The 24,959-nt window shown below is 41.2% G+C and overlaps 1 protein-coding gene across 1 annotated transcript in view; it reads left to right on the top strand.

Moving 5' to 3' along the window:
* The window catches only part of ZDHHC8 (zinc finger DHHC-type palmitoyltransferase 8), a 113,197-nt gene extending 91,396 nt beyond the window's left edge, over positions 1-21,801 (top strand). Inside the window, exons 4-11 of the mRNA XM_058851729.1 lie at positions 1,374-1,546; positions 2,722-2,824; positions 6,103-6,194; positions 7,834-7,966; positions 8,827-8,944; positions 9,645-9,754; positions 12,642-13,678; positions 15,018-21,801. Coding sequence (XP_058707712.1) covers positions 1,374-1,546; positions 2,722-2,824; positions 6,103-6,194; positions 7,834-7,966; positions 8,827-8,944; positions 9,645-9,754; positions 12,642-13,678; positions 15,018-15,189 — 1,938 coding nt within the window. The 3' untranslated portion in view covers positions 15,190-21,801. The remainder of the gene's footprint in view (positions 1-1,373; positions 1,547-2,721; positions 2,825-6,102; positions 6,195-7,833; positions 7,967-8,826; positions 8,945-9,644; positions 9,755-12,641; positions 13,679-15,017) is intronic.
* Positions 21,802-24,959: the final 3,158 nt, after the last annotated feature.

Here is a 24,959-nt window from a genome sequence, read left to right as displayed (position 1 = left end):
TTATTTCCCACTCACCTGTCATATTCTAGAAGAGCTTTGAGACAGTAACAGGAGTGATTCTGCTGGCTTTCCATACAGGATCTACTCAGGGTTGTAGTTCACATGTTTTCACTTTCAGTCTAGAATGTACAATAAAAATTATTTTCCCAAATATAAAACTTTTGAACCAATTTGATAAAAGATTGAATTAACAGCAAAAGCAGACAACACTTATAGAAGTGAATTAAAACTTAAAGCACACTGTTACCAGAGGGACCCAAAAATGAATCTGTGAAAAAAGTAGTCAGATTTTTGTTTTCTTAATTGAAATGTTTGCAGTGAGTTCTTACATAGTTTCATAATCCATAGGTATTTTGGGCTGCATACAGCCAGATGTGCATAACAGAAAGATGTTACGTCAGCATTTCAGATATAGCCTGAGATGATCTTAATATTTAAGTTGCCCCTGTCATTTCTAATGTGCTTTGAGAAAGTTTATTCCATTTTTTGGTATTTTGTAAATTTTTGATAAATGCATTGTGTGAAACTTAGAAATACAAAACACCCTGTGTCGTCATTGAGCAGCACTTAAAAATAGCATTGCCACAAAGCAAAGAATAAACAGTTCATTTGTCGGCACAATGAATGTGTAATATCTGCTCTGAGGAACACAGGGGTAAGAAGGGTTTATTTCTTGCACCTGATCTTGTCTTCACGTCAAGAATAATCCCATTGGGGACAGTGGATTTACATGCTTACAAAACTGTAAAGGCACTTGGAGGGTGTCTGTGGCTCTGTGCCCTCATTATTAAATCTCCTGTTAAAAGGGATCTGACTTTGTGAGGGACTTTGGACTTGTGACTGAGACAAATAGTTAGATTTGGATTCATAACTTAATGAACCCATGCAGAACTTTGCCTGTGTCTGATCCAGCTGTTGCTTTTCTTTGTGACCTGCTTGGTAAAAAGGTACTTCTGTAATGTTCATTGTTCCAAGTGGACTCATTTCAGTATAAATACCAAAATGTTGGACCGGGAATTCTGCAGCAATATTGCATCTTCAAACCATTTTAGGTTATAACAACTTCATTGTAATTGATTCATGCAAAGAATGATAAAAAATTAGGGCTTCTGCTGCTAGAAGATAAATAGCCTGTCCTTTATTTTTAATATATCCTCTCTTCAAACTCTATAAACACTCAAGTACCTCTCCATTCATGGATAGGGAAACAATCTGGTCCTAAAAAGTCTTATAAAGGACATTCAAGAATTTTGTAAAGCTGCAGAACTAGTCTGATGTAATTTTACGTGACAGTGGTTCAGATTCATCTCTAAGGCAATGTATTTTCTTTCACTGTTTGGATATTTTTCCCTATCTCTCCCTTTCTTTACAAGGATTTTGACCATCACTGCCCATGGGTCAACAATTGCATAGGACGGAGGAACTACCGCTATTTTTTTCTCTTCTTGCTGTCCTTAAGTACGCACATGGTTGGAGTGTTCACCTTTGGGCTCATCTTCGTACTAAACCATATGGAAAAGCTGGGAGCAGCTCATACTACTATTACGTATCCTTCCATTTGGTCTTTCCAGACTCAAAGTGACTGAGGAAAATGTGCAAGAATGAATCTGAATATTTGTCCTCCAGGAGCTGGCGGAGCCTCTCCTGATCCCCCCCAGCTCTCCTCCTGTAAATGCTCAGTGCAGATTTTCCTCTGTTCCCGTTGTGTGTGAACAGGGATTGCTCCAGAAACTGTCCCTGACCCTTTGTCTTTCTCAATCTTTGTCATGACAACCCAGCAGAAGGATGAGCTGCCTCCCTGAATTTCACTTTCAGCCAGGTGTAGCTCTCAAATGCTGTTTGCCATATTTAAAACTCTGTTGCTGTATTTTGGAGCAGAGTGTGCTCTGGAAGTATCCCCCTGCATGCTGATGTAACACATGAACCGCTGGCTCTGAGGGGTGACACTGCTCTGGACAGATCAGTGCAGAACATTCTTAACAAGGTAGAAAGGTAGAGACAGAATCACTGAGTTCACATTACTTTTTAACCATCTCAAAGGTGAGGACCCAGACTAGGAGCAGACAGACTTAACCTTGAGATGAAATTTAGTTAGACCTTGCTAAAGGTCAGGGACACTCTACTCTGCACTCATGAGACCCCACCTGGAGTGCTGCACCAACACCAGAAGGACGTGGAGCTGCTGGAGCAAGTCCAGAGGAGGCCATAGAGAGCTCAAGTCACTCTGCTCTGGACACAGGCTGGGAGAGATGGTGTTGTTCAGCCCTGAGAAGAGAAGGCTGTAGGGAGACCTTTGAGCCCTTTCCAGTGCCTAAAGGAGTTCCAGGGAAGCTGAGAGGGACTTTGGACAAGGGTCTGAATGAAAGAATGAAGGGGGAACAGCTTCAAACTGAAAGAGAGCAGGTTTAGATGAGATACTAGCATGAAATTCTTCACTATGAGGCTCTGGCACAGGTTGCCCAGAAAAGCTGTGGCTGCCTCATCCCTGGAAGTGTCCAAAGCCAGGCTGGACAAGGCTTGGAGCAACCTGGTCTAGTGAAAGGTGTCCTGTCCACAACAGAGGACTTGGAACCAGGTGATCTTTATGGTCCTTTCCAACCCAAACCATTCTATGACATTATGTGACACTCTCCTATTTTTTTTTTTTCTCCTTTTCCTCTCCCTGTCTTTCACAGACTCCTTCCCTTCACTCATCCCAGTTTCTTTAACTCTTTGATACAGAATGGCTGTCATGTGTGTGGCTGGGTTATTCTTTATCCCAGTCATTGGTCTCACTGGCTTCCATATTGTTCTAGTGGCCCGAGGGCGCACAACGAATGAACAGGTAAGAAGCAGTCCTTTCTCTATGTTTGTGGCTAAGGTGTTGAGGTGGGAAAGAAAATCAGCAAATCAGCTTGGGTAAAGGAAAAGATGGTCCAAATCTTACCAATAATGCTCTTATTGGAGCTTTTGTGAAGATCTAGGAAGATTACCCAGTTTTATTTTCAGATTTTTTTTTAATACACCGCAGGCAAAGGTTTCCCTTTTTAAATAGCCACAGAGTATCACCCCAGGCATATTTATTATTTAAAATCTACTCATGGCCTTGAAATAGGTTTTATGTGGTGAGTACCATCAACCCCAGAAGTTCAAACTTTATGAGTCAGACTGAACAATCCATGAGATTGAGTGAAAGAAAGAAAGGAAAAGATTAAATAATTTGCCCTCTCTCCCGGCATTTTGAACTCCCCCGGCAAGCCCACACTGCCCATAATAGGGTCTGAGTTAGCTCTTTGTCTGCCTCTGTGTCTCTCTCTTGTTCTCATGCATATGAACACACACACACACACACACACAGAGCTGTTGGACACAACTTGCTTTGCTTCTCCAAACCAAGTGCCAACATGACACCTTGTGCCAAAAAGCCTGTAAAACTCCAGTTCCCCTGCAGTTACTCAAATGACCATGATCCACAGTCCCTGTGGTTGATGCAGACTGCATTCATGTGCACATTAATGGTTTGCTGTGGGTGATAGAGATCAGTGTGATGGGATCATTAACAGGCCCCTGCCAACCCAAGGGACAGTTTGCAGGTGTGGCACTGGTCTCAGCCCTCATCCTAAGGTTCAGGAACTCTGTGAATTCCGCTGCTTTACCCTTTCACAGCTCCTGCTCCAAAGTGCCCCTCATATCTGGGCTTTTTTCCTCACCATACTTCTTTTCCCCTGAGGTTTGGGGTTTTTTCAGATGGGTTTTTGCTGTCATTGCACCCATGGGTGCTCTGCAGCTCCCTCTGAGCTGTTTTGGCTGTCCTGGGTGCTGATGGCTCCATGCTGTGGAGCTGTCTGGCTCCTGGGCAGGCTGTGAGTGTTGAAAACATCTGTCTAAGGCCAGGCCTTCATAAACTGAGATGACATTGTCTCCATCCCACAAGAGACAATAAAAACTCTTATCCAGAAGAGTGTGGGAGGTTTACATAAGCAAGGAATCTGAAGTCATCCTGAACTGTTGCCTAACATGGCCTTTGAACAAAGCAAGCTTCCATAGCTGTCATCTTCAAATGCTTTTCTCTGTCCTGCTCAGAATCATCTACTCTTCATTGTAAAATTGATTTTGGCCAAGTATTAGGTTTGATAGTGCTAACAATAGTAGGATGGAGCAGAGGGCATTTTGGTATCATAGCCCAAATTGTGGTTTGCGTTAGACTTGTCTTAGTGCAGTGATATAAACTCTCCATGAAAATTTCAGGCTGAAGAAGAAGGGAAAATTTAACTTTAAAAAACATAAAATTTAACTTCACATCTCTGTGGCTGCACTAAAATTTAGAAAGGTTGAGAATTTTTCTGTGATCAAAATAACTGTTGGAAAATATATCCTAGCTTGGTTTGGTTTCCTGAGCTACCAAACCGCTTGAAATTTAATTCATCTTCCCATGCCATTTTGAAAGTTAAATATAATCTGGTTGTAATTTCTGCTTAGTCATATGTAGCAGTTATCTGTAACTGGAGGATGGATGTTCCCAGCCCCAAGGTCCTTTCAGAGGAAGCATATCTAAGTAATTAGAGCACCAGACCAGGAGAGATGGATGTGAGATCTGCTCCTGGCTTTGCCAGTGTTCTAAAATACTCTCTTTTCTCCTGCAGCCTCAGTGTTGATTCTCTTTTCTCACACTGGTAGTTATCTACTGTCAGCTTTCCAGTTGGAATATGCTCAGCTTATCTTGTCCTCTTTTCCCAGTACATTTTGTAGGCCAGTGGTACAGACGTTTTTGTGGTTTTACTGGAAATTTTTGGTATTTATTAATTCTGGAGTTTGTAAGTTCTGAGCATTCAGAGTAGGCAGGCTGTGATTGAAAAGTGCACAGTGGCTAGGTTTAGATGTTTCTGAGATTTCTGAATGCCTCTGAAATTCTTCTATGGAATCAAAATAACCCATAACCCAACATCTGCTCATATCCTGGTATTTTTAGTTCCTGAATAGAGTAAATAAATACCCTTCCTTCTTAGACTGCTTTCTACCAGTGGATTTCAAACTACTTTAGAAACCAAACTGATATAATTAGTACTGTTATCTGTGAGTTGGAGAAATTTTATTTTCACACTGTGTTTCAGAAAATGGGCACAGAGATATGAAAAGCTTTGCCAGCATCTGGCACAAGTCACTGTGAGCCTAGGATTGAATGCGGATGTGTCAAATGTCCCAGGCCTGTGTTTTCATCAAAAGGTTGCTCTTTCAAATCTCAGAATTTCAGCCTCTCTCTCTAGGCCTCTTAAAGAGCTTTGTGTTATATCAACAAGGCCAGCATAATATACTGCAGAATCATTTAATTGTTATTTTACGTGCAAGTTATTAGAGTATTTCTGGTACTCTGTAAACTTGTTGCTAGATCAGAACTATGAACTGATTAAAATACTTTACTTGCAAACAACATCAGTAATGCTTTTAATGGCAACCACTATTAATTTCCCTGGCTTTATTAGTATTTATCCCCATATGTTGACTTTCGAGTATCTGCCTGTAGAGTACAAACTCTTTAATGCTTATGAAGCCTTGAATGGATCCTGCCAGTCTAATGAGGCTTGGCTTTTATTAAACCTGCTCATTTACAAGCAAACATTGCAATCGCCAGGGAGTTCCTGGCACCCTCCCACATAAGGCAGTGGTTTGTACTGATTGCTGCTCAGGATGGGATCTGAGAGAGAGGAAACATTGCTGTCATCCAGCATTTGGGAACGTTGATTTGACATTGCTGTTGGTTTGGAGGGGACTTGCCAAGGCAGAGGAGGGGAAATGACGGGAATGAAAGAGACCAAAACAGGATGTCTGGCTGGGAGCAGACACAAATCCAATGCAGGAGTAACATGGAGAGGTGAACACATCACTTTGCAACCCAGTCACATTGAGCAGTGTCCTTTTGGGAAGGATCTTGAGTTGAGTGCCTCCTAGCTGGAATTAGCTGACAGAGGTGGTGTGTTAGAGCTGGAGAGAAAAAGTGCAGCATTCAAAGAAAAACGATCTGTTTGGAAAGGACAGAAGGGTCAGACTTGTTCTTGGCTTTCTGAGGCCTGGATGATGACTTTTACATAACTTGAGGTTTGAGTGCTGTCCTGAACATGTTTCCAGGTGACGGGGAAATTCCGTGGGGGTGTAAATCCTTTTACCCGAGGATGCTGTGGAAATGTGGAACATGTGCTCTGCAGCCCCTTGGCTCCCAGGTAAGAGAAATGCTCTCATCTGGGAATGAGGGAGCAAGACTAGTTGTTGGGACAAGGGAAGAAAATGTGGTTGGCTGGGCACAAAAGCCAAGGATCATTGATGGAATAAGAGGAGAGCAAAGCAAAACAGTCCTGAAGGGAGAGCTCTGTGATAGCTGCTTCCCTGTTGCATGGCTGTAACCTGTAATTCACCACCCTTATCCCAGAAATATTTTTTGGAATGAGTTTGTCAAATTATGTTGAGCTCACACCCTTGTCTTCACCAGCTTGTTTATCTAGTGGATTTTAGTAGCAAGGTAAATATCCATATGTCATCATATTTTCCACACAACTTCTTACACTGTGCAGGCAATGTCCGGTCTGCCAGAAAAAAGGAAGGAAGCTAAAATCAGGTTTTCTCCTTAAGACTTAAATCTAATTTAAGGCTGCTGTGGTTTTCAATCTCACTGGCACTTTCATTATCATAAAACAGATTATCAATGAGTTCTACATCACAGAACTTGAGATTTATTTATGGCTTTCTATTTTTGGGGAAATGGATTTATCATTTCACATTTTGAAATCATGATCTTAATGCAGTAGATCAGATGGACTATAAATAATTCTAGGTGCTGAACTATCCAGCCTGAAAACGTGTTCATAATCTTACTACAAGACTTACTTGAGCCTTTTTGGGGTGTTGAACGATTCCAGACCCTGACACTCTTACCTATTTTTTTTTCCTCCTTTGTTATACAACAAATAAGTCCTAAAGGACTGTTACATGTGTTAAAGACACTGGAGTAGTTGCTTTCCAAACCTTCCAACACATGAAAATCAGGTCAAGGTGGATGAGAAGAGCTGGGTATTAAATGCTGTGAGACACTTCTGTTAAGAGAAGGGTTGTGAGTACCATCATCATGGCTATTCACAGAATTATAGCAAGCAGAACATTTGTGTTTTGTGAAGACCTGTTCAGATTGTCCTGTATATTCAAGGTCCCTAAGCTATCACTACTAGAATGTCCTGTTCACCACATAAAGCAGAAAAAGCTGGTGTGTGTATTGGTATTTAGGCATTGTACAGCCACTGGGCAATTGCACTTAGAGAATACTATTTCACTGGAGAGAAATTAGATGTCTAAAGTCAGCCATTTCCTCTTAGATTTTTTTCATTCCTATAGAGTTGTCAGTCTCTTTTACCTCCATTTAGATGAACACTAAACATGGTACAGAAACAAGTCACCATTTGGTAAGTTAGAACTGTCAGCACATCATTTTCTCCATGGTAATTCGACATGTGCTGGGTCTTGTTCCCCCAGTCACTGACTCCCACCACAGGGCAGCTGTTTCATGTTAGCTGGGATGATCTAGTCAGTCACTTCTTTTGGTGGTAGGCCTCTCTTGCTCTTCATGCTCTTGCCCATTAGTGCTTCAAAAATTGCTGATTTTTTAAATGCATCCTCTCCTTTCACTCACTAATATTTTTATTTTTTTTTTTTAAATTATTGCTGCTTACTTATTGTGTATGTTGAAACAAATGGAGGTTCTTACCTTGATTCTGACACATTCTTAATTCATAGCCTGGAAGTGGGAAAATTTTTAAGCCTTGTTCTTAGGTTACTGTTTATTTTAATGATGACTGTTGCACAATTAATCAGGTATGTGGTTGAGCCCAAGAAAAAGCAAGCTGTGAGTGTGAAACCTCCTTTCCTGAGACCTGATTTGTCTGAGCGACAGATCACAGTGAAGATCAGTGACAACGGAATCCAAGCCAACCTCAACCGGAGCAAGGTGAGGAAATCTCCAAGCTCTGCTTTTGAAGGGCATGGATTGAGCATTATCAAGCCTGGGAATGAGTCTGTCATTGACAAATCTCTTTGAGATGATGCAGAAACGAGTCCTTGTCATATACTTCATCCTCTGAAAGTAACACAGGTTCAGTAACAGCAGCTCTTGATCCAGTAACAGGCAGCTCTAGAATGGAATCCCACTGGGCTTCTTTTGGAAGAGTTGGCTGTTCTTTGCAGTGGTTATTTTCTGTCCTGAGACCTGTCACCTCTTGGTGTTCAAATTAATTTTAATAAACCCTTCTACCACCAGACCAGGTCAGCTGATCTACTTCAAAGAATGTTCTGAGCTTCCAGGCTGCAAGAAGGCTTGTGGTCCAGGGCAAGGAATATTGACTCAGAAGCTGATTTCTCTCCTCCTCTCTTTTCAGTTTCTCCTGGCTTGAATAATAGAGAAGGAGTTGTTTAGTCCCATAAAAAGTGGTGGATTCAAAGGAAGCCAGCTTGCAAGATTTTTGTGGCTAGTTACTTCCTATACACTTTGGATAGTTACTTGCTGAGAGCTACCTGGAAAGTTGCTGAAAAATGCTAGAAAGCACTATTGTCTTCTACCACGTATTAATTAACATGATGATTATAGTACTTAGCGTGTCATGTAGACCAGGATAGTGCATTTGAAACTCTACTGGCTGTTTATGACAATGTTAGTTTTACATGTGACAGTCCTTGCCTGCAGTAGATGCAAAATCCTGTTTGTCATTATAGGTGTTGGTAGTTCAGGTTCTCTGGTACATCCAGCACTCTGCCACATGCTGTTATTTAACCAAGTTGCATGTAATGATTGATTTTTTGGATAATTTTCAGTCTAAAATCAGCCTGGAAGGTCTGGAGGATAAAAGTATGGATCTGCAACCACCTCTCCCACCCAAAGGAGATCCAAGCAAGTACTCTGAGCTGAAAGGGCAGCTGGGCACAAGTGAAGGTATAGTTGCATGATCAGTGTTTTATTTTTGTTAATAAGAAACTATTTTAGCCTCTTTAAAAGGTTTCTCTTATTCTTTCAAAACGTGGGATCTGAGTGAAGGCTTTTTTTCTATTTATAGGATTTCCGGACTAGGGGAATTAAGAGCAGGAAAGGGAGAGAAAAGCCAGCTTGAAGTGATTCATTCAAGCCTAGGTTGAATATTTCATGTCAGTTTTGCAGAGCTTATAAACTCTTTTAAACCCCTTCTTAAATCAATTTTTAAATGAAAAATATCTAAGGAATCTAAGGAATCAGAAATATTAGCATGAAATTCTTGGGCATTGCAAACTGAATTATTTAATTTCTAAGAATGTGAACTTCATGCTTTGATGGTATTAAATTTTTTTTTTATTTTTTTTTTAGACAGAACTAGTAGTATTTCAAATTACGCAAAATTTCTACTCACCAAAATGTGTCACCCCACTCAACATATTGTGCCTTGTTCCTTCTTCTCTGTAGATGGCTGATCTGGCAGCAATGTGCTCTTACTGCCATAGGGCCCCCATTGATTTTGGTGGAATGGTACACAATAGTACATCAAGTTTTATTCTCTCCAGAACAGATCCATTTGCAGAGGATGATGGATGGCAAAGAATTGTGGCTGACAGCTTGCTGTCCACACACATTGTAATAGAAAGTACTTTTTTTTTTTTTACAGAAGGTGGTCTCTCACCCAAACTTATCAGCCCTCCTACTCCTGCCATGTACAAATACCGACCAGCTTTCAGCAACAATCCCAAAGTCCACTACCACGCCACGGCTGAGCAGGTAAGCGAGCCCGGGAGCTTCTGCTTCCAGCTAATGCCAGGCAGTGTGGAGCAGAGGAGGGCTCTAGTGAATGTCAGAGTGTAAAAGTAAATAACAACACTTGGCACTGTTGTGTGACAGTGTATTATTTTCACTGTGCTCCTTATGGAAACATGTCTGATTTCACAGCTTCCCCCTGCTGACATGTCTGTCCCGCTGCCAGGCGTGCGCTGCTGCTGCTCCAGTGTCTCGGCCTGATCCTGGGATGCTGAGAAGTGTCACCTCCCATTGCCTTCTCCTGGCAGAGGTGCCATCTCACATTCCCTTCAGAGGGAGCTGGGCATGCTGAGTGCTTCTCTGGATCAAACCCTTTAGTCAATACTCTGTGTATTCACTGATTACTCAAGATGTCAGCTTGCAAAATAGAAAGAACTTTTAAAGCATCCCAAGAGGTATTTTAGTGAAAATTAACAGAAGACTCCTCATGTTGGACCTTCCTTAGCACCTATTCAGTGCATTTGGGTCATGGAAAAAAAAAACCTTCCTAACACTTGGCATAATTTTCACCCATCAAGAAAACTGAGGTCCAAACAATTAGACAGATTTGCTGTGGAATTCTGACAGTTTTCTCATTTGCTTAAAAGTTATAAAACTTATTTCTCTTGGATTTATTGCAAATATTCCTTGACCCCCAGGGCCTGAGAACAGCATTTGGAAAACCACTGGTCTAATTTGGATATTGCAATATGTATCCAAGTCTTCACACACCAGTGAAGACACCCTTAAAAAACACATACCACACACAGTGCAGTTTTCTCAAAATTAATTTCATCAGGTCCTTCAGTGTCACCCCTGGAATAACAAGAAGGGGGTGATAGGAAGGAGTATTATGAAAGAAGTAAGGAAAGGAAAATAAGGTAGATAAAAATAATTGACTGCAGCAACACTGTAATAAGACAGAATGTTCCTTAAATGGTGAGGAAAGCTTTTTGTGAATCCTTCTCATTTTGAAAAGAAAGATGGTGATAAGTGGAATTCCAGCTATGACAAAGTTTAAGTTTTAGTCTTACTGCAGTAATTGTCTGCAATAGTCTTACTGAGTAAGATTTACTCTCTGGATTTGTCCACATGACGAGGAAATGAATGGCTTATGAAAGGGAACACGAGAACAGTGTGTGCACTGTATCCAAAAAGCTTAATGTTGTATCATTTTCATTTTATTACATGAAAAATGGCTTGACATCCAGTGCAAAATACTCTATTTACAGGCATCATCTAGCAATTTTGAGCTGTGGGAGCCACAGCATTCTGAGTCATAATGCCAAAAGTCAGGGAGCCAAGGAAGGCAGGCTTGTTGTGTTCATTGAGTGCACAGCCAGAGATGCAATATAGATACAGGGCAGGTTCTGATTAGGCCAGGGGACTGGTCAGTGCTGTGAAATGATAACAGGGAGCAGCACCTTCACTCTGAGGGTTGCTGTTTCAGTCCTAACCCAAAACAGTGCTGTTGCTGTTGGTGACTGGTGTGCGAGCTCTGGCGACTTGCTCAGTTTTATAGTAGACACAGCTCGCTAGTAATCAGCTGGGAGTGTCATAAAATGGGGTTCACGTAGTGAGCTGATGGGAGGGCATGGATTTGTGTGCCAAGCTAAGTAGGAGGTACAGAGGGAAAGAGACTGGGCTATGTGTGGAATGCCATGGTGTCTGCTCTGTATCAGTTCTTCAGCCTGTCAAGGTAATTCTGCTTTTGAGCAGTGAAAGCTGCTAAGAAAGAGGCATTGGGACACAAGGATAAGTAGCACAAATATACTTAAAAGCTACGTCACTGCTCTCATCCTCCTTTACAGGCTGTTACTTGGTGTCCTTTTTCCAGAGAAGGCCAAATTTAGCACCATGCTCTAGAAGAGAGTGAGCTGTTTTGCATATTTCTCTATCTTCTAGCTGAAAGGAAAAAGCTTTTAAAAAAAATCTACAATAAACCAGGGGTTTGTCATTAAGTTTTTTCTTTCAATAGTTTTCTTTTAAAAGAAACCAGAGAACAAGCTGTGTCAACTGCATTTCTGATTTAATATGTGACTGATAATAATTCTTTGTTTGCAGAGCCAGTGTAGCCAATTTATTGTGCATTATGGGAAACTCTTCCTTAAAAATAACAGTAAAAACTATTTGCTCAGCACAGAATGGCATTTTAAGTGAACAGAACTGAGCAATTTTCACAGAGTAAAACAAAGTGAAGTCCTATCTGTTTTCAGAGCACATAAATAAATTATGGACTTTGTTTCCTTTTCTGATATGGCCACTTTCTCCTACACAGGCAGTAAAAAAGACAAAATTGCTTCATTTTGTTGTCTGAATGGTGAGAAGGAGCCTTTCTGCTTTAATTAAGATTAGGTGCCTAATTTTGAAGACCTATGACCAGAAATTCAGAATTACTGAATATTCATAGCACAGAGTAGAGTGGATAAGAATGTGCTGGTCCCCAGCGTCTTGAAATGGAGCTCAAAGTATTTCTGTCTCAGCACACAAAACCAGACATCCCTCAAGAGCTATTTGTAGAAAATGTGAAGTGCAGTGCTTTTTCCAAGGGCAGTATCATCAGATAACAATCTGATTTACCTTGACTGAGACTTGAGTCTCAGCTTGGGTCTCTCATTCAGTGTTTTCAGTGCCCATGCATTAACTTATATTTTTACTGTCAATGTTATTTAGCACTTACTATGAATAACTCCTCCTTGCTTCTAAGGTGCTAATCCATATGTTGAACAGGAGTCAGATTTTCTTGCAATGAACCTCGGCTGACAGTCGGAAGGAAGACTTTCAGCTCTGTCCTTCCCATGCACTCACTGAGAGAGCATACCTGTACTTACATGTCGCTGGCTTCTGTTTCTCATATTCACCTCTGTTTTAGATCACCTTGCAGGAGGGACACAGTCAAGGGGCTCTGATAGAAGAGGATGGCAGAAGCCTTGATTACCAGTCCGAACCCAGCCTGGACATCCCCAGCTACCGGAAGAGCTCCCTCCACAAGACCTATCAGTCTTCCCCACTCCAGATAGATTCCTTTGCCATCAATTCACGATCCCTGAGCCTGAAATCTGCTGGCAGGAGAGGGACAGACAAAGTGCCCCTTCATCCAATGAAGTCTGAAGGGGCGGCTTCCACCCCTTACAAAAGCATTTTTTCTCCCAATTCCCTGTCAAACAGAAATGGGAGTCTTTCATATGACAGTTTGCTGAACCCCATGTCTCCCTCGGGGAGGAAGTGCATTGCCCATTCTGCAGTCAGCTCTGTCGGGTACCACTCCCCATATTTGTCAGCCAAAATGTGCCACCTCCGGGGCAGCGAGCTGCAGCGCCAGCCACCGCAGAGCTTCAGCCCAGTGCTGGGGAGCCCAGCCCCGCATCAGCGAGACCCCTCCCCAGTGCGCTATGATAACCTTTCCAAGACAATTATGGCATCCATCCAGGAAAGGAAGGAGATGGAAGAGAGGGAGAAGCTCCTCCACTCACACCCTGACTCGGTGTTTGCAGACTCGGGTGTCTATGACACGCCCAGCTCCTACAGCCTTCAGCAAGTGAGCACGCTCTCCGAAGACCCGCGCAGCATGGCCATGAGATACGGGTCCAGGGACAATCTGATGGCTGCCACCAGCTTTAGCACAAGGAACCCCATACTGCAGTCCTCAGTGTCTTCACTCTCAAGTGCAATGACAAGAGCACCAAGGACTTCCACAACCTCTCTGCAAGCTGATTTAGCCAATAATAATGTGCAGTCCCATCAAGCACTACAGGGCAGGGTGAGCAATGGCTCCTACAAATCCCCAGGCCACCAGGTCCCATCGTCCCCCACAGGGATGCCTAGGTCACCCTCTTATGGAGGCCCGAAGGCTGTGTCGTTTGTAAACACTGTGGAAATTACAGAGGTGCAATCAGTGGGAGCACAGAGGTATGTACTGCTTGAGGGGCTGAGAGCAGTGGGAATCTGCTTGCGAGCAAGGGCGGAGCGCGGCGCTGGAGGCACGGCCCAGCTGAGGTGTTTGCTGTGGGCCATGAGGGCGGGAGGTTTATGGGTGCTCTTCAGTTCTGTCACAACCCCACAGCAACCTCATGATGACAAAATGTTTGCATTTCTGCTGTACCTTGAACTGCAGGTGGTCAGTTTTGCTGTAAATTCATAGTGATACAGTGTCATAGCTGAACTGGGGAATTATTTCAAGGTGTGAAGCAGGTTATCGCTCCCCTTATACACAAATGGTGGAGCTGTTTTAGTTTGCAGCCTGAAGAGAGGCTGACCCAGACATTGGGTGGATACAGGGGCAGAGTTGGGATCCTACTTGTGCAACATACACTGCACTGAGGGAAACAGGCTGAAACCAGTCCTGGTGCTTGGCAAAGAGAGCTCTGTATTTAGTAGTGTTGAGTGTCTATAGCACAGAAGTGCTCATAAAAGCACAGAGCTTCATGACATTACCTTAAGGCCTTGCTGCTTCCTTCCTTTCTGTGAGAAAGCGTGGAGAGAGAGGATTTGCTGTGCCAAAAGCCTCAGTAACTGCCACCTGAGCAAGATCCTCAGCTGCAGCTTCTGCATGTGCCTCTCTTTCCCTTCTGGAAGCTGTGGAGCTTGCAAAGCCTGAAGAGATCATGATCCCACTGAGGATGTAGTATTTCATTTCATAGTTGGGACCTGGAGGGCTGCTCTTCAGAAAATCTGTTACCTTTGTATCTGGTATTTACTGTGCTGTGCTTGCCTCTGGTTAAGGTCTCGGGTTTCTCTCTCCTGTTATCCAACAGTTTTGAAAACTTACTGAAATGTGGGAGAACCATTATTGTAGGTCTCCTGAAGTTAAGTGCCAGCAAGTTGTTTCAGAAATGAGCAACAAAGTTTTGTTTACCTGGATATTTAAGTGGGAAATGTTTTTTTCTGAGAATTTATTTCTGATTTTAAAACACAGTTTGGCTTAAGGTCCGTGGTATGCAGTGGTGACAGTTAAGCCCTCCTGCATCCTACAAATGCCTGTGCAATTAGTTTGGATCAACAAAACATTTAAGCAAGGAATTAAATGAACATATATTACTGGGGCGTGGTCCACTAACCTAATGGCCAATTTAATTCTCCCATTTCAGTGACTTTTCATCTAGTGCACTGGCTTCAACCAGCTTGCTCCCATGCTTGAATATTTTGCAACGCTGGGAACTCAGGGTGACGGGGTAATTGTTTATTCTGAATGAAGTCATTCACTAATTTGTCACTAATACTGCATCTTTTGTTATTTTTTTTAATGCAGGGATGAGATGCAGTTGAAGACACCTCACAGTAAGATAAATGGACAGCCAAAAGGAATAGCCAGGTTGGGTTCAACATCAAGTTCCCAGGGGACACCTGTCAGCCCTGCTAGACACTCAAATGTTAAGAAGGTGTCTGGAGTTGGTGGAACAACCTATGAAATTTCTGTGTAAAATAAAATGAGTTAAAAACAAAGAGCCATCCACTCAGCCAGCCATGAAGCTAGGAGCACTGTGAAGACTCAAATAACAACAAAGAAGGAGCAGCAGCAGTCGGCCACTCTCCTTTTCTTGTTTTGGGTTTGTTCTGTTTTCATCTTTCTCTTTTGGCCAAAAACCAGCTGCAGCCTTATTCTTGAGGGAATAATAAAATTGTACAGTCTATCAGACTCTTCCTGAACCGACAGGCAGGAACTGGCTACGACCTAAGACCACCACAGAGCAGATTTCCTTCCTGCAAGCGAGCGCTAAAGCCATTGAGCGCGTGTCTGTCCTACCACTCTGTCATGTACCAGTCGTGCTGTGAAAAAGTGCTGTCAGTCCAGGATCAGTCAGTTTTCCCATGCCCCTTCCCAGTTCTGGGCAGTGATGTGTCCAGCAGGAGCCAGAGGACCAACTGCTGTTTTCCTGCTGACATGGAAAGTAGGGTTCCTGTGCTGGGCAGGAGCTTCTCCTTGTCCCCCGGGTGCTGCAGCTCAGGTTCCTCCTCCTGGGAAGGAACAAGGCAAGGCCACTTGGGCTGCAGACACCATGTCGTCTTTAAAAGCCTCCCTGGTCCCAGATGGCAGCAGGAGAAAGGATAGCAACAGCTTCTCCCTGTCTGCCATTGGCCTCCCTGTGTGTGAAGTTGTGTGTGTGTAAGCGTGTTTGTCTCCATGGAAAAGGACCGCAACACCGACAAGGATCTGCCACTCTGACCTCCTGCTCCCTCTGGGTTTGAAAGGCTTCTCTGACCCGGACTCAGAACCAAGCAGATAAAAAAGGAAATGTTTGGATGGAAACATATTTTAAACAGCTGTCAGCTGCTTTCCCTGCACCCTCCTTACCTGTTGGATTTAGGCAATAACAGAGTTTGCTGCCTTGTCCAGGTGCCGTCAGTGTAATCCTGCAGCAAGGTTATCATGAGCTGTCGAATTGACAGTGTGTGTAACTGAGCCAAGCGTGCATCTGAAGGATATAAATTTTCTGTCTGCTTAATTACTAGCACATTCCCTCTGGTCTTCAATACTGTTAGACAAAAGGATTTTCAATTTGGATTTTTCCCCCTGGGGAACAACTTTTTAAAATAATATCAATCAAATATATTTAACATTCTGAGGTTTCTTTTTCCTGTCTCCAGAAAACTACATTTACTTTGTTGGATTTAAAGACAACTTTACCATAAAAAAAAAAAAAAAAAAGAAAGGGTGCATTACTTTTGTCAAAAATATGAGGACTCTGGCAAAGCTAATTTTGGGACAAATGGATTTTTATTTCTCTGTTCCTTATCTCCTTTTCCTTACCATTCAGTTACCACCTCAGAAGTCAAAAGTACTGAGATCTGGACCAATACTATCTAGGCAGATCATGTGTGCAATTAAGAATATCCTGAGCGACTGTTGCCAAAGTCACTAAAATTATTATTTATCACTGAGCCAGTCTGCATACAAAATGCTGACTTCCCACCTGGTTCTCTTGGTAAATAGTTTTGATTAGAGATCTAAATCCGTCATTTTTCAGGATATTTGTTTCAAGGGGTTAAATCTTTTTCAGTCCTTGAATATAATGGAAAGCTCTCCAGGTATTTGGTAGCAATTCAGAATGTGTTCATAACATCTTGTTTGTTTTAATGTATGTTGAGGTTAATTATTCCAGAAGACAAATAATGACCTTAATTTTGCCTGGTTAAGATTTCTGTTTTGATTTGATGAATCTTGACATCTTGCTGCAATACATGGTTATTATGTCCCTTGTATATCACATTATTTTTAGGAGACAAAGGTTGAAGAGAACATACAAAAGTTAATCATCTCTCTGTGCAATGCTCTATGTTGCCTGAAGGGAGAAACCTGAAAAGCAATGCATCTGCAATAGGCTAAAGTTTGGAGAGAGTGAAGTAGAAATCAGTGTGCATTTTATTGCCTTGGTGATATTTTAAATGGCTGGTGTAGGGATATTGCAGAGCAGAGAAGCAATAGTCTTTCTATGCAGATTTGCTCACTGGCATGTAGAACACTGTCTTTAGTTGGAGGCACCACGGTACCAAAAGGATGCTGGCAAACTGGATCAGGTACAGATGGAGCAATATATATTAAAGAACTGGATGGGCTGGCTAATGAGATGATTTAAAGGGCTAAAACATGCTGAGCAATGAAGTGGAAATTGAGTATCACAATTTTACAAATATGTTACTTAAAAGTTGTAAAACCAAAGGTAAATCAAACAGTTGTCACTGGTAATCAGTGATCTACATTTAGAATGGGGCAGAAAAGATGAAGAGGAAGGGGCAGTGGAATAGTCTTCCAAGCAGAATTTTAGACAAACTGTTTAGGACAGTCAAACTGTATTTGGACAAGTCACTAAAAAATTTCTGTGAGAGGTGAGCCTGTAGGGACAAGGAGTAGACCAGATGGCCTTACAGATTCTTCCACCTTTAACTGTTATTAAAATCTGCAGTCTACCCTGATGTTAACTCCTCAGGGAGATGCAGTACTTCTATAAGGACTGGAATTCACTCTGGTGCATAGAGTATCACAAGAATTACTTGTTTTTAAAGTATCGTGTATGCCATATGTAAGCCCTGAAAAAGAGGGGGTATGAAACACATGGGATTAGGGAGTGAGACAAGGGCACATTTTATCATGTATCTTTGAATATGTACATGAAATTCATGCAAGCAAGGCTGAAAATTTGCACCAATGTAATATTTGAGATTTGCATCCCAGTGATGCTCCACTTTGATCGTTCTTTCTCTTGCATTTATAAATGAAAAAGCTACTGAGGAACTTGAAGGGCCAAAGAGCCTTTGAAGTTAACTACATTAGTTCATGAGAGAATTTCTCAGTAAGACTAAACACAGTATTGTGTGTATAAAGCACTAATATCCAGGGTTATTTTGACATAGTTCACAAGGGGTAAGGGAGAAAAAAGGATGCACTGTGTCAGTACAGGTTCAGCTATAAGGATTATGTATTTTGTGAGTAGTTTTGCCCACAGTTGAGAGACATTCAACTTTTTCATAGGTTTACAATGGTACCAAAGTCTTTTTTTTTTTCCTTTTAAGGTTTGCATTTAATTCAATGCACATAGCCTGCAGTAAATTATTCAAATTTTCTGAAAGAATAATCCAAGCAGAACTGTTAACAGGAGATTGCATGCAGCAAATCCAGCCTCATTTCCAGCCAAGGCACTGAACCTGCAGCTATTTACTCATAAATGTGTCTGTTCCATAGTTCCTGTTGTGGGACTGGGGACTTACTTGTTAAATCTAATTTTTGAGCAGAATCCAGCCCATATTAAAGTATAGTTCTTGAAGCAGTTTACAGATCAGGAGTAAGGTTCTTCTTCCCAGATATCCTGTTTTTACAGACACTGCAGGCCAAATCTTCAGCTGGTATAAATTGGTGTGGCTCCATGAAAGCTCATTTAATTGATGCTAATTTATACTAGGTGGGGATCAGCCATGAAAATCCAGCATGAGTTAACACATCCTGTAAAGTAGCTTCTTTATTTTTGTCATGCTTATTTCATGTTTCAAAAGTCTTAAATATTTTCAACATGTTTTTTATTTGTAGCTGTGGATTGTATTACTTATTTAAAAAAGAGCAATAGGGTTTTTTTAGTTTACGCATCAGTTTTCATTGCATATTGCATTTTATTATCAGTTTGTTCCCTGTTCATATGCTCCCATTTAGCCTCCAGGTTTTCATTGTAGTACTTTTCTGCCTTGAAAAGTTGGATCTCTATATCTTTAATTGTATAATATATTGAGTATTATGGAATTAAATGTACCTTACTACATGGGTGGGAGAGAGAGAAAATATTTTTACTTGAAGCCTTAATATTTTCTTTTTTTACTACTTTGTTTGTTGACCTCATAGGAAAGTCTGAATAGCAAAGACTTTGAAACTCTGGGCCAAATACTGCACTGACAGACAACCAGCATTTGGCCCCATTTTAAAACTGGATGCAGACATAACCTGAAGTGAACAAGGGAAAAAGCCTCAGGGTGGCATATTTTCCTGAAGATCGTTAATGCAGTCTCAAAACATGTCTGTAAGCAAGTACATTAAAGAAGTCTTCAAGTCTTGAATTTTCAAGGAAGATGATAGCAGGAACTCCCCTAATATCTTACATCTGCTTTTTTTTTTTTTTTTTTAATTAAGCAAAACAAATGTATTTACTCAGTTTGGTTCAGCCAGCTTGGGGGGGTTGCACAGAGCTCTGTGTTGGTAGCCATGTGCAGCACATGAGCTGTGGGGTGTTGCTGTTCTAATTCTAACCAAGCGTGATGTTGTGTCAACTCGGCCCGCGAGGATCCCTCCTGGGCCTCACAGTCGACGTTCCTCAGATGATGCCTACTCTCCTACAAGCCTAATATGGAAATTGCAATGTGGTTTTCTTTGGACTATAACTGTGGTCCAGGCTAGAGATATATAGAGAGATATATATATATAGTCAATATTTTTTTGTGTGTGTGGGAAAGATGGGGTCAAGCTTTTCTGTCTCTGACAGTCTGGAAAGTTAATGTCAAACCGTTTTTATGGTCTGTATTTCACCTGTTCTGCCACCTTGAATTGTTGGAATGTATCCGTGCAGGCTTTGTGGAGCTCTGTCTGTAACCTTTTTTGTGGCTCTCGTAATACATATATATTTTTTAAACCTTTGAGTCACTTCAGTATTTTCAAGTGTCTGTTTCTGCCTCAGATGCATTCGTTTGCTGAGATGGTTCACGGTGCGCTGCCCTTTCTCACTTCCACTTGTGCAAAACCTGAACTGGAAGAGCAGAACTGGAAAGGCCAGTTCCAGTGCAAAGGATGAAACTGATAAAATATTAAAAGAAGTGACTGCAGGTTAAATCTCATTTTCAAGATGCCTGTGGTAGAGTAGGAAATATGGTGAGTCTTTAAGAGTGTCTCCCAGTTGTGACCAATGAATCATGTTTGGGAGGTCACAGCAAGTGGTCCATGAAACAACACTAAATGAAGTTTTCTGTACTGTTTGTTTAAGTTGTGGGGTTAATAGGGATCCTGTGGTTCAGCAGAGTTTTGAATCACTGCCACAGATTAACTGGAAAAATTTTTATATTGGTATTTGTTGAATACTTTCTGTCCAGGTCATCTGGGTTTATAAATCCCAAACATGTGCAATTCTTAATCTATCTTCATCTGTCTATCTGTTTCTAGTCTTTGGAAATATGTCCATTTGATCTGTCAGACTGTCTTACAACACACACAGCTGCCAAGCCCTGCAGCTGCTGCAGGATTTCTGATGCCATAATTTGCATATATAGGCTAATTGCATTAAGCAAGGATCCATTCAAGCATGTTCATTATAAATGCCAGTCATATTTGTGTGCTGTTGTGTCTTCACGTGGCAGAGATTACCTTTTATATAAAATGGCCCAAACTGTAATCACCAAGCTCCACTGATGTTGGCTACATCAAGCAGGATTATATTTGGCCATGATCTGTTTCAATACATTTTATTTAAAGATATCTTGGCTTACAGCAATCTCAGTTTTCCTCTCTCTAAGTAATGGGTAAATTATCCAATTTTGTGTTTCATTTTTTCATTGTTGTTATTTTTCGTTCTGCAGGACAAGTTTAGGTTCATATTTTGGAACAGAATAAGGAGAGACACATGAAACTATTTATACAGGTGAATATGTCTTTTAAGAGAGAATCAGTTTTACAATAAATAGATTAGAATTACTGTCAAAATTGGTTCTGCTCATCTTGTCACAGTGACTTGAAATTTAAAGTAAGGCTTATTTCACAGTTGGTATCTCTAACCCTGAAACATTTTTTAAATGTTTTGGTGAAACATTTCAAATTATATGAAGAAATGTGATCTACTTTTACAGATTAAAATAGTCCTGGAGAATTATGGTACATTTTACAGTGCCTTATATATATGTGTATATATTTATATGTATATATATATATATATATAATGCCTTTATGTATATAATGTATATGTAACTGTGTACATAGAGTCAAGTAAAACTAGTTGCAGGTGTCCCTCTCTGATGTATTTTAAATTGAACTGATCTGTCTTGATAGAAAAAAATGGTTGTATCGGCAACAAAATACAAAACTGAAATGACTTTAAAAAAATGTTAGCAAATAAAGTAGACTGGAAACAGTGTTTCTGCCAGTGGTTATGTTGCAGGCCTTGGAAGACTGGTAGACAGACCCTCCGTTTTAAGGGATACTCAGAAAGGAAGGCAGTGCTGGAAGCTTGGAGGAAATGGAGAATATGTAAGAGCAACTTGCCTTAGAAGTTATGTTTTGTTGCCATCCTGTTCACCTTTTACACGTCCATCTCTTGTGTGGATTTTTCAGACAGTAATTTTGCCATTTATTTGCAAGGAATATAAAGCACTGACATAGCCTGTCCATGGGATGTTATATGTAGAATACCCTTGGCCTGGGATGGACAGTGAGCACTGTGGGAAATGTTTAATAACATTTCTGAACTGTGTTAAGATATTCTGTCAATCTGCTCCTCATTAATCAAAGTTATTTCTGCCTTTGTGGGCATGGGTCAGTTTGATCAGACTACATGGCAGAAGTGCACAACGTGGCTGAGGCAGCAGGTTCTGCCAGACCAGGAGCTTTTCTAGGGGTTTAGTTGCATTGTAGAAAAAAAGGAGTACCACAGGTAAGTATTTTATTTTAAAAAATATCCCCTTTCTGAAATAAAATTGTTTTACAAACATTGGTAATTCAAAAGCCTTTCTTTCAGCAGACTGTGTGAAGTATCTGCCATGTAAAAGCCATTAAGGCCATTTGCTGTCTTCTGAGGTTTATTTCACACCTTTTGACTTCCAGCCTCCACATGGGACTTGGACTATCCATCTATTTCTTCAATGTGGGGTAAGAGCAGGATTTTCAAGGATTTATTTTGAGCATTGTCTGTGTGTGTGAAACCCTCCCACTGAGCTCAGTGAAATAATAAAGACTGAAAGAAATAATGGGAAGGATATGTGTGGTTAGCCAGAGAAATGGCAATGCCTGGAACTCTTTGAGGGACAAGTCACCTTCCATACAAGTGAAGTGTCCTTTAGTTAGCACTGTTGTTTTGGAACTAAAGCATTCTCGTGAGTTTGGCTTCAATAAATCTTACCATTACACACAATCAGCCATGAGGACTCAATGTAGGGCTTTCAGCACCAAAAATGACAAGATTTGATACCCCAAATGCACACCTAAAATGAGAATTCCTGTTTTGAGAACAACAATAACATATAGAGCTCACGAGTGCCATGTGTAGCTCAAACTAAAATCTTACTTACACTGAAATCTGTGGTAATTTTTCCTTTAACATTAATGGTGCCTCATTGTACTTGACATGCCATTGGGAGTGGCACCCACAGGAATTTGCTCTCTGCTGTAGTTCATTGACATTAGGATTTCTTCAAGCCTCTAACTTGGAGCAAATCAAATACTTGCCATCTTTTTTTCTCACAACAGCACAAAGGGAAATGTGGAATTTTATAAACCTGTCCCATTCTGGGGTCAAGTCTATTTTTAATGGAACTTCTGTCCCTATTCCACAGAGCAGAGATAGTCTTCATGGAGGCATTTTTGAGTGGCAGGCAGCAAGGAGGAATTTGGGATTAGTAGTGGAGCAGCAGTGTGGGCTCTTCTGCCTTCTGGCTTGTCCTTTCATGCAGTATGCAGGGGAGTGGCTCCTGGGCAGTGGTTTCCTCCTGCATTCACTGTTCCCATGGATATGAGGTGGATGGCTCCTGATGTGCCAGTTGCACTCTCATATAACTTGAAAGCCTCTTTCAGTTACATAGGAGCAGAGCACATGAGGGGATCTTTAGGTCAGAGCTGACTGTAGAAGCTCATAAAATTGCATTATATTCTGGTTCTAGTCACAGGCACAGGTGGTTTAGCAGAATACAGCTTTGCTGTCAGCTTTTTCTCTTGTATAGTCATTGTAACAGATGGTGAAAGGATTGTTGAGGTTTTTTTTAAATACAAGCAATGCTACTTTTTCTTAGGAAAAACTCATCTTGTAGAAACTGCAGTGTCTGAGTAAATTCAGTGAGTAACAGCATAAACCATTTTTCGCAGCCTGTATATTATCGATCCATCTGGCCTTGGGATCAGCCCTTATTGTCTCATTGACAGATACATAAAACAACAGACTTAAAAACAGAGAAATAAGTAGTTATAAATAAGTGGTACTTGGTTATGACTAATTTTTCGGGCACTTTGTGACACAGTGGAGGCAAATTGCTCTATTGTTGACAATCTCTGCCATCAGAATTCACGTGCTTTGCACTGCTGTTGTTGGGAGCTTCTCAGCATCGAGCTGTGACTCACGGTGACAGAGATACCAGCCAGATGTTCTCCTCCAAACATGGGCTGCACGTGAGGCACAGGAATGTGCTTCAGGCATTCTGGCACCAGTTCCTGACGCCACTGCAGATTCCTGCTGCCTCGTTTGTCTTTCTGTGCCTCTTTGCTCCATGTTGGATGGGGATGTGACTTCCTGACTCACAAATGTGTTGTTTGTGAGAGGCTCAAGCCATACTGTTCAGCAATCAGCTCTGTAGCTGGAGTCAAGCAGATGCCTCCCACAGGTATCCTGGAGCAGTAGGGCATATTTGGTACACATTTAGCCTCAAATGAAAACATCATTTAGGTACATGTACTGGGAGGAAGATTTTGGGTGTTTGTGATGGGTGTTGTTGACAATAATCTTGGTATTTCACATTGACTTTGGAAGGCTGTTTTAGTAAATAGATAAAAGACATTTTTTCCTTGATCCTTCCACTGACCCCCAGCATATTTCCCTGTAATCCAAAGCCTCTGCACATTACCCACACAGCACAATCCTCATTCCAAGAGACCATATGCTTCATTGCCTTAAGCAGTTCTGCTCTTCCCTGCCTGCTTCTTGGAGCAGTTGTACATGTATATAATAATAACTAAAATGACTGAGCAGAAACACAATAAAAGAAATGGCTGTAGCTTGGGAGTGACCTCAAAAAGGAGGGACACTGTGATGTGCTGGTGAGGCACAGGACACATCAAGAGCTGAGTTCTACAGCCATTGACATGTCGTGGGCAGCTGAGGAAACCCAGCCTTTCACATCTCTCGAGAGCAAGGACTGAGCTGCTGTGTTGCCATGTGAAAAATGTTATTAATTCCTGTCTTTTTTTGTGTCTGTTTTAGTGTTGTACAGAAGTAAGTATCCATTTATCTGCTTTGCCATATTAACAGCACATAAAGCTTGTCAAAAAAGGTGTACGTCTATTAGTGCACAAAATTATTCCTTTTCTAGTATGGCCTTTCTCTCAAGGAGCAGGAGGAAGATGAAAATTTTTAATTCCTGGGATTTTAGCACAGGAAAGCACATCCTGATTTAAGGAATAGGAAAAAATAGGTGTGTCCATGTGTAAACAGAAGTCACATGAGTTTATTTAAGTGTAAAGGCAAAAAAAATTCACTTATATGGAAGAACAAAATAGCTGTGTTTTTTTAAACATGTAAAAAACTTCATAAGAATGGATATTATAGAAATTTAGTGTATTTCTCCCTCATTTTAACAGAATTTTTAATATTGTTCTCTATGGCTATTTTCATTTATTTGTGAGAAAAGTATTTTTTGTTATATGTACCCAAGTTCTAGGGATATTTATACAGCTTCTTTTTATGTATCTCTGAAGCCCTGGATGCTGCAGGACTGCATTTCAGCACTGTGACACAAACGATGGAAAAAG

This window comes from Poecile atricapillus, chromosome 16 (assembly GCF_030490865.1).
Source record: "Poecile atricapillus isolate bPoeAtr1 chromosome 16, bPoeAtr1.hap1, whole genome shotgun sequence".
NCBI classification, from domain to species: Eukaryota; Metazoa; Chordata; class Aves; order Passeriformes; family Paridae; genus Poecile; species Poecile atricapillus.
This window is presented reverse-complemented; position numbering and strand designations above follow the sequence as displayed.